Here is a 13,778-nt window from a genome sequence, read left to right as displayed (position 1 = left end):
CATTGTTGCAACATTTGCATATGACACAAAGATAGGTGGACAGACAGCTAATGTTGAGGAATTGGAAAGGCTACAGAAGGACTCGGACAGGCTGGGTGAGTAGGCAAAGAAGGGACAGATAGAATACAACATAGGAAAGCCTGAGGTTATGCACTTTGGTAAGAAGAATCTAGGCATAGACTACGTTTGAAATTTGGAAAAGCTTTGGAATTCTGAGGGACTCAGGTGTCTTAGTTCAGGGTTCTCTTAAAGTTAGTGAGAAGGCTCTGTCAGCAGTCATGAAGGCAAACGCAATGTTTACATTAATTTCAAGAGGGCTGGGAAACGAGAACAGGGATGCATAGCTGAAGCTGTACACAGCTTCAGTTTGAGCACATTTGGAAGATAGAGAGCAGTTTTAGGTCCTGCATTTAAGGATGTGATGGTGTTGGAGGGGGCTCAGAGGAGGTCTACGAGAATGGTCCCAGGAATGAAAGCTCATCACAAAGGAGCTATTGATGACTGTGGGTCTGTCGTGTGTATGCATGTATGAGGGCGGGGGGGAGAAAGAAAAGGAAGGGGGGTAAAGGAGAGAGCGGGAGGGAGCGAGAGAGATGTGTATGTGCTTGAGTGACTGTGTGTACAAAAGAGGATCTGTGTGACAGTGTGTAGGTGTGTGTGGGAGAGAGTATGTGTGCATGTCTGTGGGGCTATGTATATACCTTAGTTTGAAAGATTAGACAAGGTGGAATTTTAAAAATGCAAGCAGGAGAACTTTTTTGTGCCAACACGTATAGTCATACTAGAGATGGGAGGTGCTTGACATATTCCTAGGAAATGAAGCTAGTCAAGTAGTTGAAGTTTCAGTGGGCAAACATTTTGGGGACAGTGACTATAAGGTTGTAAGTTTTAAAAACATTATGGAATGGGATATGTACAATACTGGAGTTAAGTGTGTAAATTGGGGAAGGTCAAGTTCAATGTCATTGAACTGAGACAGGATTAGGCAAACAGACTAGGAGCAGCCACTTACAGGCCAGTCTACATTTGGAAAGTGAGAATCGGCATGTTCCTCTGAGCGTATGGGCATGGCAGCAAGTCCAGGGAACTGTGGACGTCAAGGGATAGCAGGAGTTTGATAAAGAAGAGAAAAGAAACATGTCGGGTCCAGTGCACTAAAAACAGTTGAGTGTGCTTCTATAGTATGGGGAGTATAGAAGGTTGCTGAAAAAAATAGGAGCGCAAACAGGGGCCACAAAATATCTTTGGCAGATAGGATTAAGGAAAACCCCAAGGCTTTTTCTAAGTATATAAAGATTAAGAGGATTACCAGGGACAGAGTAAGATGTATTAGGGGCCGAAGGGATAATCTATGTATACAGCCTGAGGGAGTGGTTCAGTTCTAAAATGAATACTTCTCATCTGTATTCAGAGGTGAAAGACGCTGTAGATAGGGATTTCAGTTGGGACAGTGAGATTCTAGAACATGTTAAGATCAGTGAGGAGGAAAGCATTAGATGTTTTAATGGGCACAGAGGTGCATAAATCCCCAAAGCCTGGTTGAAAAAATATCCCAGGCTGCTAATGGGAGGCACAGGAAGAGACTGCTGAGGCCTTGGCAGAGTTATTTAACACTTTGGCCACAGGTGAATGCCAGAAGACTGGAGAATAACTAATGTGGTTCTCTTGTTCAATTAGGACAGCAGGACAGCTTGATAATTACAAGCCAGTTAGTCTAAAGTCAATGGTAGGGAAATTATTGGAAAAAATTCTAAAGGGCAGGATTAAGCAACAAGTGGAAAGGCAGGGGTTGATGAAGAACATCAGCACTGATTTGTTAAAGGGAGATGGTAAGAGCCTATGGGATTCAAGGCAAGTTGGCAAACTATACCCAAAAATGGCTTGCAAAAGTTGTCAAAGGTGATTTGGGGGGGGTGGGGGGGCATTGTTGCCGTGTTTGGAAGCTTGTGAGTAATGGCGCACCTTCGAGATCAGTAATTGGACCCCTGCTGTTTGTTGTTCACATTAATGACTTGGATGTGAATGCAGAAGGTACAATTAGCAAGTCTGTAGATGACAAAAACTGGCGGTGCTGCTGACAGTAAGAAGGATGGTCTCAGCCTACAGGTGATATTAATCAGCTGGCAAACTGGGCAGAGCAATGGCAATGGAATTTAATCCTGATGCGTGTGAGGTGACATAGAAGGATGTAGACGACAGACGGATGTAGACAACGAATGGGAGATCCCTGGGGAGGACTGAGGAACAAAGGGAACTGTGTGCACAAGTCCATAGATCCCTGAAGGTGTCAGCACAGGTAGACAGGGCAGTGAATAAGGCATATGGCATGCTTGTCTTCATTAGCCAGGGTGAAGAATATAGAAACAATAAAGTTAAGGTAGGGTCTTAAGGTTAAATAGTGTTGTAGAACAGACAGAGCTAGGAATTCAGGGACACAATTCTTCGAAATTTGCATCGCAGATAGACAGTGATTAAGAAGCCATTTAACATGCTTGTCTTCATTGCTCAGATTACGGAATATAACGGTTGGGACGCATGTTGAAGCTGTACAGGATGTTAGTGAGGTCACGTTTGGAGTACTATCTGCAGTTCTAGTTGACCTGCCATAAGAAGAATGCTATTAAGTAGGAGAGGGTTCAGAAAAGACTTACCAGGATGTTGCTGGGTATGGGGGTTTGAGATACAAGGACAGGCTGGGACTTTTTTCTACTGGAGTGTAGGAGGTTGAGGGCTGCTCCTAGAGGGTTATAAAATCATGAGGGGCATAGATAAGGTGAATGAAGAGGATCTTATCCCTAGGGTGCGAGAGTTCAAAATTAGGGCACTTCTGTTTTAGAAAGGTGAGAGGAGAAAGATTTTAAAGGGACCTGTGGGGCAACCTTTTTTTAAACAGAGAATGGTTCATTTGTGGAATGAATTGATAGAGAAAGTGGTGGATGCAGCTACAGTTACAACATTTAAAGGGAATTTGGATAGGTACATGAATAGGAAAGGTTGCGAGAGTTATGGGCCAATTGCAGGCAAGTGGGACTAGTTTAATTTGGGAAACTTGGTTGGCATGGATTAGTTGGCACAAAGGGTCTGTTTCCATGCTGTGTGACTCTGACTATGACAATAAATGATTCCAGGATGCTATGATGTCCCTCAGACACCAGGGTCAATGATACCACAAAGTTGAAATCATGCCAATGTATGGGGTCATTGGACACCAGTGACTGTCATCTCTGCCATTACAGATGACATATGTAGAAAGACAGACAAAATCTATCATGCAGATTCTCAAAAGGAGTAATTCCTGAATTATTCCCAGTGTTATGTGCTAATGAACATGGAAATACAAAACAGGTAGATGAATATACGACTAGAGATAGTACTGGAAGTGTTTTAGATTCCTGGGAAATTACGACTGGTTTTTGGAGGATGGTGGGACTGATAAGTCAGATGCATTAGACAAATGACCTCGCAGAACTACTTGCTGTTGAGCAAGGTTTAAGCTAAGCTGTAACATAAAAAGAGTCACAAAAGCATTGAAAAAGACATAATTAGAGCAAGAAACAGAGGTTTTACCAAAGACAAAAATACTGCTGACATCATAGAGAGAAGGTAGTTGAGATACTAGATCAGCAAAAACTGAAAAAATGAAGTATTGAAATTGATAAGTCACCAGGACCAAATGGGAGACAACTAAGAATACCGATAAAAGTATGATGAAAGTTCCAAAGGTAATGGCCTTCATTCACATGGGTAATACAGTCAAAGACCAAATGATGCCCACTTAAGACAAATTTCAAAGGAATGAATCACAACACAGGAAAAATCTTTTTGTTTTGTAGTGAGTAGCTAGCACCTGGGATGGCTAACCTAAATGCGTGGTAGAGGCAGATTTGATAATCGCTTTTGGAAGAGAAATGGATAAGCATCTGAAATGAAAATAATTGCAGGGCTATTGGGAAAAGGCAGGACAGTCTGACTAGCCAGTTAGTCTTAAGAGAACCAGCTCACAAGAATTTGATGAATAGCTTGCTTTTGTAACCACTGCAACAATTCTAGCTATTTTCTAATCTATTTGTTCAGTGTTGTTATTACAAACCTCCGTGGTGCAGGTAGGACTTAGAACCTAGACACTAATAGGGGATTAAAAAATGGAGGCAAATGTTTATCATCTTAAACCCAATTCTTTATCTTACTTTTGTTGCCAAATCTCCCTGCTGAAATGACTTCTCCTTGGTCATCGATGTTGGGTGTTTAAATTGTGCCACATCAATTCTCTGAAGCATCACTTTCACCTCTCTTGTAAGCAAAACCTTGAACAGGTTAGAAGGTAGGTGCACGCACTTTTCAGCTTTTCTTCTCACATCTGCTTTGATTTTCATTTTACAAGAGCTTTCTTTAATCCCATTGCACGTTCCACTATCATGATTAACTTCACAAATAACTTTTTTGTTAGCTTTGTTGGCATCATCTTTTATGTCTCTTCTATCCTGTTCATGCTGGGCACAAACATCTGATGAAAATAATTTGGCATTGATGTCTGACAACTCCTTAGTGAATGACATCCGGGATTTTCTGCCTGTGGAAAAGAAAGCTGCACCTGTTTGTATTCTGGACTTCTGCTGCACTTTTTGACCATTTACTTTTGAATTAAACAGAAGTGTCCTGTTTATAGATCCATAATATGCATTTTCATTCAGACGCATCAGTTCCCTCGCACTATTAGATCTGCTTTTCTGTGTGATTCTGATTTCCTTTGAATCCAATGGATGCTTAGAACTGGAGCCAACTGTCAACTGTACTTTTGTTTTGATTTGTTTTTTCATTTGTAACTTTGTACTTTTCATCTTGGGTTGTTCATCTGCAATGACACACTTGGAAAGCTTGTTTGTATCAACGAATTTTCTCTCAAGAGGTGTGAGGTATAGCTGCCTTCCCTTCCCATAGAAAGATGTTGCAGGTACAACAGGTTTTTGTAAATAGCCCTTGCCATTGAGAGAGAGCCTGGAAACCCTATTCCGTGAATCATCCTGACATATATTGTTAGGTAACTTCTGTGGTGAAGCGCAATTGTCACAAAGATTTTCTTTAACAGAATCAGAATCTCTTTGTGACCCTCTTAACATCAGTGAGTCCGTTACTTCCAGGGATGGCATGCTTGATGGACAGGAAATTCCATCAAGATCAAGGATCCTTTTCTTTGTCAGTGTTCCTAACATTGCTATATTGATGGGAGTATAGTCCTGACTGTTTAAAATAAAACAAAAAAAAAATTGACTGTTAGAAACATTGAAAAGCAATTACTTCACAACGAAGCTTTACTCCAGTATGAATTGCTTATGCATAAAAATTCCCAACAACAATTCACAGGAATGAATACAATCCAAGTGAAAACATAATCACATTTCACATGTATTTCGCAACCAATCTCAACTCCTCATTGGGGCTGTATTATTGGATTGTTACAAAGCTCACTGAACATTGGAATAAGTAAGCTTCTTTTTCTAATAATTTAGACTTTCTTAAAATGCAGTTTCCTATCTCTCTCGATAGATACGTTCTTCCTTAAAAATCATATTAATATTATTCTATGAACTCACTTGGTTTTCAGCATATATATTCGGAACAATTCACAAAGATTTAAAATAGCATGTGGTCAGTTCCCATGAAATTAGATTAATAATTAAGTTTTATTAGTTTTATTTTGAATGTAGGATTAATGGAGTAGACTATGGTCACGAGTAAAAAGGACAGTACGCATTTTCATTCAGTCTAGAACAGAGATACCTCCAAAGCCATGTATCTTTAGGAACAAATGATCTTATTTGAATAACAATAAGCTGCACAATGTCACAACTTACCAATCATCTTTTGGAGAGCTACGCTTCCTTTTTCTTGGAGTAACTACTGGCATTTTTACCCTCTAAGACTGAAAAAAATTGAACACAAAATTAAATACTGCCCTACATAAACAGGGAGTATGCAAAGTAACAAAGGACACAAATGCACTCTACACTACATGATTCACTGTCACTAGATACCTTAAATCTACACCTTTGGGTACTCGGCATTACCGACTTAAATTAACAAACCTCTACTGGTTTCTTTGTGAAGCCAGAGATATCGATGGTCTATTTGGAAAAAAAAATGGCAGTTAAGTTCATGTTAAAACAACCTTTCCATTTCATGGTGCATTGTAACAGTAACAGCAATCTGGGTGCTGGACACAGTAGCATACTGGTAATGTTATGAGAGGAGCAATCATAGTACCAGTTTACTGATCCAGAGACAAAAACTTAAATTCCACAATGGCAGCAGTTGAAATTTAAAGTCAATTCACTTGGAATACAAAGCTAATCTCAACGATCGTATTACAAAACAATTGAATTGTTGTAAAAATTCATCTGATTCACCCAAGCCCATTAGGAAAGGAAATCGCTATCCTTACTAGTCTATCCTACATTCAAGTCCAGCCCAACAGTATGGCCAAGTTTTAACTGTTAATTTGAAATGGACTGACAAGTCACTTAGTTGTGTCAAAGCCAGAACATCAAAGTCAATACAATGTAGCTCAGGAACAGGCCCTTCAGCCCACTAAGCCTGTGCCAGTTCCTAGTCCCATTAATTATTGCCTACTTGTGATTTCTATCCATCGGTTTGCCTCCCATTCATGTGTCTATCAAGAAGTGACTTAAATGTTGCTGACATGCCTGCTTCCACCATCTCCATTAGCAGCGTGTTCCAGACACCCACCACCCTGTGTGAAAAATTTTCCCTGCACTCCCCCCCCCCCCCCCCCCCCCCCACAAATGCTCCCCCTCTCACCTTAAAGCTGTGCCCTCTTGTAGTTGCCCTTTCCACTCTTGGGGGGAGAAAAAGCCTCTGAGTGCCTATGACCACCTTATCTAAGGCCCTCATAACTTTGTAGAAGTCTGTCAGGTCACCCTCGGCCTCTGTACTTCCTGTGAAAACAATTAGAGTTTATCCAACTTTTCCTGATAACTAAAACCCTCCAGACCAGACAGCATTCTGGTAAAGAGATAATGTGAAGTGCAGATACTGGAGAATCCAAGATAGCAAAGTATGATTTTCCACATCAAGCAGATGTTCACCTGCACATCCACCAATGTGGTATACTGCATCTGCTGTATACGGTGTGGCTTCCTCTACTTTGGGGAAACCAAGCGGAGGCTTGGCGGCCACTTTGCAGAACACCTACGCTTGGTGCGCAGTAAACAACTGCACCCCCCAGTCGCGAACCATTTCAACTTCCCCCTCCTATTCCTTAGACGACAATGTCCATCATGGGCCTCCTGCAGTGCCATAATGATGCCACCTGCAGGTTGCAGGAACAGCAATACGTATTCCGCTTGGGAACCCTGCCGCCCAATGGGATCAATGTGGATTTCACAAGCTTCAAAATCTCCACTCCCCCCACTGCATCTCAAAACCAGCCCAGCTCATCCCTGCCTGCCTAACCTGTTCTTCCTCTCATCTATCCCCTCCTCCCACCTCAAGCCGCACCTCCATTTCCTATCTACTAACCTCATCCCGCCCCCTTGACCTGTCCATCCTCCCTGGACTGACCTATCCCCTCCCTACCTCCCCACCCATACTCTCCTCTGCACCTATCTTCTCCCCTATACATCTTCAGTCCACCTCCACTCCACCCCCCCCCCCTCCCGATTTATTTCAGAATTGTCTCCCCACACCCCTTTTCTGATGAAGGGTCATCCTCTTGGTAGTGTGGCTATCAGAACTGCATATAATATTCCAAACGTGGCCTAACTAGGGTTTACACAGCTGTAACACAACTTGCTAATTGCCGTGGTTTCACTTCATCCTCCGGCTCATTCGTCGAGCCAACAAGAAACTTTTTCTTCTCCTTTCAGGCATCAAGGCCAACACGTTGCAACAACTCAAAGCTACCCATGGACCTCTGGAGCCTTCCTCTCCTTGCCTTCTCTCTGACTCCATCCCCTCCCCCAACCCTACCTCCTGTCGGGTATTCCCCATCCCTCCTACCTTCCGCCCTCCAATCCGAACGCTCCGTACTCAGCAAAGGCCTCAGCTTTAATCCTCTGCGTCCCCACCTTAATGAATTTCAGGCACAACATGATGTCGAACTCTTCTGCCGTCTTCACCTCCATGCTCACTTCTTTGGACAAGCGTCCTCTCCCCATCCCATAGTCTCCTTTGCCCAACTCCAAGGCTCTCCCTCCGGCCTTTTACCTGCACTCGATCTGTTCATTGAGAACTGTCGACATGACATTAGTCATGTCAACTTTGCTGCCTCTTTCACCAAACCCAATCTATCTCCCTCCGAACTGACCGCACTCCATGCATTTAGATCTAATCCTGACTATCATTAAGCCTGCCGATAAGGGTGGTGTTGTTGTAGTCTGGCATACTGACCTCTACCTTGCAGAGGCTGAGGACCATCTCTCAGATACCTCCTCCTACCTTCCCGGGACCATGACCCCACCAGGACACATCAGGCCACTGTATCCATTACAGTAACTGATCTCATTTTATCTGGTGACCTCCCCCACTCTGCTTCTAAGCTAATAGACCCCCCACCCCGCACAGCTCATTTCTACCTCCTGACAAAAATCCAAAAACAGGACTGTTCAGACAGACCCATTGTTTCAGCCTGCTCATGCCCTACAGAAGTCATCTCTTCTTATCTTGACTTAATCTTCTTGCCTCCGGTTCAATCCCTACCCACGTACATTCGTGATTCCTCTGACACCTTACACCAGTTTCAAAACTTCAGTTTACCAGTTCCAGCCACCACCTGTTTACCATGTACATGCAATCCCTTTACACGTCCATGCCCCACCAGGAGGGTCTGAGGGCTCTCCGCTTCTTCCTGGAGCAAAGATCTGAACCATCCCCCACCCACCACACACCTCTGCTTGGCCGAGCTTGTCCTCATCCTCAACAACTTCTCTTTCAACTCCTCTCATTTCCTTTAGGTAAGTGGGGTTGCCACAGGTACCCACATGGGTGCTAGTTATGCCATCTCTTCGTGGGGTACGTGGAACATTCCATGTTCCAGTCTTATTTTGGTCCCCACTCACTACTATTTCTCCAGTACATCGATGATATCATCGGTACTGCTTCCCCCTCTAGTGTGGAATTGGAAAATTTCATCAATTTTGCCTCCAATTTCCACCCTGCCCTCTCTTTCACCTAGTCTATCTCTGACTCCTACCTTCACTTTCTCGATACTTTTGTTTCCATTTCTGGGAATAGACTGGCCATAATATCCATTCCAAACCCCCTGATTCCCACAGCTACCTACACTATACATCCTCACACCCAAGTTTCTATAAAGACTCCATCCCATTCTCTCAGTTCCTCCGTCTCCGTCGCATATGTTCAGATGAGGTCAATGTCAATAAGGCAGCCTCCAAATGTCCACCTTCTTCCTCAAATGAGGATTCCCAAGCTCCGGTGTCAATAGGAACCTCAGCCAGGTCCAACCCGACACCCACATTTCCGCTGTCACCACTTCTCTTCGTTCGTGCAACAGCAATTGGATTCCCCTTACCCTCACCTACCATCCCACCAGCATCCACATCCAGAAGACCATCAGATGCCATTTCTGCCACCCCCAGACACACATTCCCCTCCCCTCCCCTCCCTTGTCTGCCTCCCGCAGGGACCATTCCCTCCAGGACATCCTCCTCCATTCTTACTTTAGCCCCAACACATTCCCACAGCCCTTTGGCATAATCCCATGTAACCGGCAAAGGGTCAATGCTTGCCCATTTACTTCCTCCATCCCCAATATCCACGGGCCCAAACATACCTTCCAGGTGAAGCTACTGCATTCGCTGCTTACAATGCGGTCTCCTCTACATTGGGGAAATGAAGTGTAGACTTGGCAACCGTTTCGCAGAACATCTATGTTCTGTTCGCAAAAAAGACCCTGAACTACCTGTTGCCTGCCACTTCAACACACCACCCTGCTCCCTGGCCAACATCTGTCTCTGGTTTGCTGCAGATTTCCAGCAAAGCCCAATGCAAGCTGGAGGAACAACACCTCATTTTCTGCTTGGGGTCCCTACTGCCCTCTGGACTCAATATTGAGTTCAATAATTTTAGGGCCTAAACTCTCCCATGTCCCAGCCCCCTACCCTACACACAAGACCTTGTTATCACATATCCTGCCATTACACACCCACTGTTGTCAATCACTAACAGTCCCCATTAACAACTATTCACCCTCCCAGCCTGATTGTTAGCAACTCCTTTGTCTGTCTAACTGTCTTTCTCTCTCTTTGGGCTGTATCCTATTGTTTACTCCCTACCCCACCCACCTCATTATTTTCAGCATATAAAGTGACATTTTCCTAGCCACCACCAGTTCTAAGGAAGGGTCATCGGACCTGAAACGTTAACTCTGTTTTTTTCCCTCCACAGATGCTGCCAGATCTGAACTTTTCTAGCAGAGATAGTAGGAACTGCAGATGCTGGAGAATCTGAGATAACAAGGTGTAGAGCTGGATGAACACAGGAGGCCACAGGCTCGCAGTTTATACACAGAGAACAAGGGCAGATAGATTAAAAGATTCTACATCTGGTGTCAAACAATAAGTCTCTGCAGGTGACCAAGAGTGTTAGGACTGACTTTATGAACACTTTACATGCAATGTCAGTGCTGTGCTGTCATAACAATCAGGCAGAGCCATAGAAATATACAAAAGGTGCCATCTCAGGTCAAGCACTTAATTGTAGGTGAGGCTTTGTTCAGAATCTTTCTCAGTTTTAGCCTGGAGTCAGACTGTTTTATTCTAAAGGCTAGAATTTATAAGATGCTGCACTACCTGACCTCCTTCAGAAATGGGGGAGGGGAAGGGGCTTCTGAAACAAATAGGGATAGAGGAGAAGATAGGTGGAGATGAGATAGACTGGTCAAAGAGGCGGGGATGGAGCCAGCAAAGGTGAGTGTATGTGGGGAGTTAGAGAGGAGATAGGACAGTGCGGGGAGGATGGGCAAGACGAGGGGATGGGATGAGGCTAGTAGGTAGGAGACAGGTGTGGGGCTTGAGGTGGGAGGACAGGATAGGTTGGAGGAAGGACAGGCTAGGGTGTTGGGGACAAGCTAGGCTGGTTTTGGGATGCGGAAGGGGGAGGGGAGATTTTGAAGCCTGTGAAATCCACTGATACCATTGGGCTGCAGGGTTCCCAAGCGAAATGTGAGTTGCTGTTCCTGCAACCTTTTGGTGGCATCAATATAAGGTGCAAGAACAGCACCTCATATTTTGCTTAGGAACCCTGCAGCCCAATGGTATCAATGTGGATTTCACAAGCTTTAAAATCTCCCCTTCCCCCTTCCGCATCCCAAAACCAGCCCAGTTTGTCTCCGCCTCCCTAACCAGTCCTTCCTCCCAACTTTCCCCTCCTCCCACCTCAAACCCCACCCCCATCTTCTACCTACTAGCCTCATCCTGCCCCCTTGACCTGTCCGTCCTCCCTGGACTGACCTATCCCCACAAACACTCACCTTTGCTGGCTCCATCCCTGTTTCTTTGACCTATCTTCTCCTTTGTCCATCTTCTATCCGCCTCTCCCTATTTATTTCAGAACCCCCTTTTCCCTCCATTTCTGAAGAAGAGTCTAGGCTCGAAATGTCAGCTTTCCTGCTCCTCTGATGCTGCTTGGCTTGCTGTGTTCATTCAGCTCTACACCTTGTTTATGAGCTTTTCTAGCAACTTTGTTTTTGTTGCCAATTTTTATATTTGATGTCCTGCTGATGAAAACAAGTGTCTATGCCTTCTTGCCCACCTTAGCCACCAGTGTTGCCACTTTCTTGGATCCGTGGACCTGTACAATCCTTCTATGGGTTCTGCCATTTACCATATAATTCACACCTGAATTTGACATTCTAAAATGCATCACTTTCCAGTTTATCCGGATATAACCGTTGACAATAAGAACTGCTAATGCTGGAGTCAGAGATAACATGGTGTGGAGCTGGAGGGACACAGCAGGCCACGCAGCAACAGAGGAGCAGGAAAGCTTATGTTTCAGGTCGGGACTCTCCTTCAGAAAAGGGGCAATGTTGGGACTGAAACATCAGCTGAAATAACCTTTGACAATCCTCGTCATTTCCTCCAATATGTTTGTTTATTTATTTATGTTTGTTTATTGGTAGATACTTTCTATTTTGTTCAAAAAACACACAATTTGTAGTCACAGTCAGATAGTACAGTATCTTATAAATTCCAGCCTTCAGAATAAAACCAGTCTGATTCCAGGCTAAAACTGAGAGAAAGATTCTTAACAAAGCCTCACACCTACAATTAAGTGCTTGACCCGAGATGTCACCTTTTGTATAGTCCTATGGCTCTGCCTGATTGTCATGATAGCACAGCACCGACATTGACTTTATGAACACTTTACACACCAACACTCTTGGTCTCTTCCAGAGACTTATTGTTTGACACCAGAATAAGAATCTTTTAATCCATCTGCCCTTGTTCTTTCTGTCTATAAACTGTGCGCCTTGGTCTCTCACTGCTTGTGTGATTCTAAATATGTTGGACTTAACCTCGGAGACAGCACGAACTGCAGATGCTGGAGTCAACGGTCAACACAGTATGGAGCTGGAGGAACACTACCGGTCAGACAGCTTCAAAGGAGCAGGTAAGTCGACGTTTTGGGTCGGAACTAGAACCTGATGTCCTGTGACTTATAAGTAACAGTGCCATTAAACCGCAGCCCCTCAGCAATAACCTATTTACTCAGTTTAGATCTATCTGCCTTGGTTGCAACATGGACAAAATCAGCAAAATGAAGAAAGGTAACAGCTAGAAGCGAAGCGAGAGGAAGCTTTACATATGATTTAGATACGGTAACCAAGTGCATGGACTATAAAAGTGAAAGGTGGTACGATCAACCAAGTCAAAATCTTCAAAACGGTTGAAAAGTCCAAGGAATAAGAACGGAACTCTTTCAATTGATAATATTTGTGATTAAGAAAAAAGATGAAAACACTCAGCAGATTAGGAATCAGCAAGGCCTTTGCAGCGTTCTGGCAGCCGATCGGAGACTCAAACATGAAGGTATGAGAAAAGATCGCCAACAAGTTATCAGGCAAGTCCATGAAGACCCGAAATTTTGTGGGAAAACCTCTCTAGTGAAGTGCCCTAAAAGTTATCCCGCGCTCGATGTCGGAAACTTTTCTTTCTCTCTCTCAACAAATCTGACTGGATACCGGGTTTTTGCAGAATCTCCTCACCTCATCAACTTGGGAAAGGTAATTTTGATCCTTTCTCTCTTTCGGTAGCGGCACTCTCCGACTCGAGATCTCTAGCAGCTTCAAACCGCCACTTTCCCGCGAGCTTCTAGAACCCGCGCCTTCAACTCGCGCGCCTTTCACTTGGGGCCCGTCTCATTAGTCCCTGTGTTGGGGGAGGCGGAAGGATTGTAGTGACGACGTACCTATTCCATCTCTTATTGGATGGATCATCTGTCAATCTATGATGGAACAGCTCTAATTGGATTAAACAGCGCGGCTCTCTCTTTCCCCCTCCCCATCTCATCAAACTTCCGCGGTATGATGTGGGCAGAAAATAAGAAATCAGATCAAACATTTTCAGTGGCAATATGGAAAATGAACCAACTTTCAGAGCGCGATTTCTCAGACCATTTTTTATAATTGCAACGAGGAGGTTTGAATTGCTATCGCGCAGAAATGAGAAGTTGACATCCGATCTGCTATATTTAGTTATTCTTAAATCATAGCCTTGATGCATATGAATAATTGCAGGGCA

General features: G+C 44.0%; 1 protein-coding gene across 4 annotated transcripts in view; it reads right to left on the bottom strand.

Moving 5' to 3' along the window:
• esco2 (establishment of sister chromatid cohesion N-acetyltransferase 2) overlaps positions 1-13,778 on the bottom strand; it is a 52,906-nt gene that overhangs the window by 39,009 nt on the left and 119 nt on the right. Inside the window, exons 1-4 of one of the 4 annotated variants that reach the window (XM_048530545.2) lie at positions 13,244-13,380; positions 6,817-6,953; positions 5,853-5,920; positions 4,188-5,238 (exon numbers count right to left, since the gene is read on the bottom strand). In XM_048530545.2, the coding sequence (XP_048386502.1) occupies positions 4,188-5,238; positions 5,853-5,905 (1,104 nt within the window). In that variant the 5' untranslated portion in view covers positions 5,906-5,920; positions 6,817-6,953; positions 13,244-13,380. Of the gene's footprint in view, positions 1-4,187; positions 5,239-5,852; positions 5,921-6,816; positions 6,954-13,243; positions 13,381-13,778 lie in introns of those variants that run through there. The other 3 variants (XM_048530546.1, XM_048530544.2, XM_048530547.1) reach the window with 3 other exon arrangements.

Source organism: Stegostoma tigrinum, chromosome 4 (genome assembly GCF_030684315.1).
Source record: "Stegostoma tigrinum isolate sSteTig4 chromosome 4, sSteTig4.hap1, whole genome shotgun sequence".
NCBI lineage: Eukaryota > Metazoa > Chordata > Chondrichthyes > Orectolobiformes > Stegostomatidae > Stegostoma > Stegostoma tigrinum.
The sequence above is the reverse complement of the archived record's forward strand: the minus strand, read 5'-3'. Positions and strand labels throughout refer to the sequence as shown.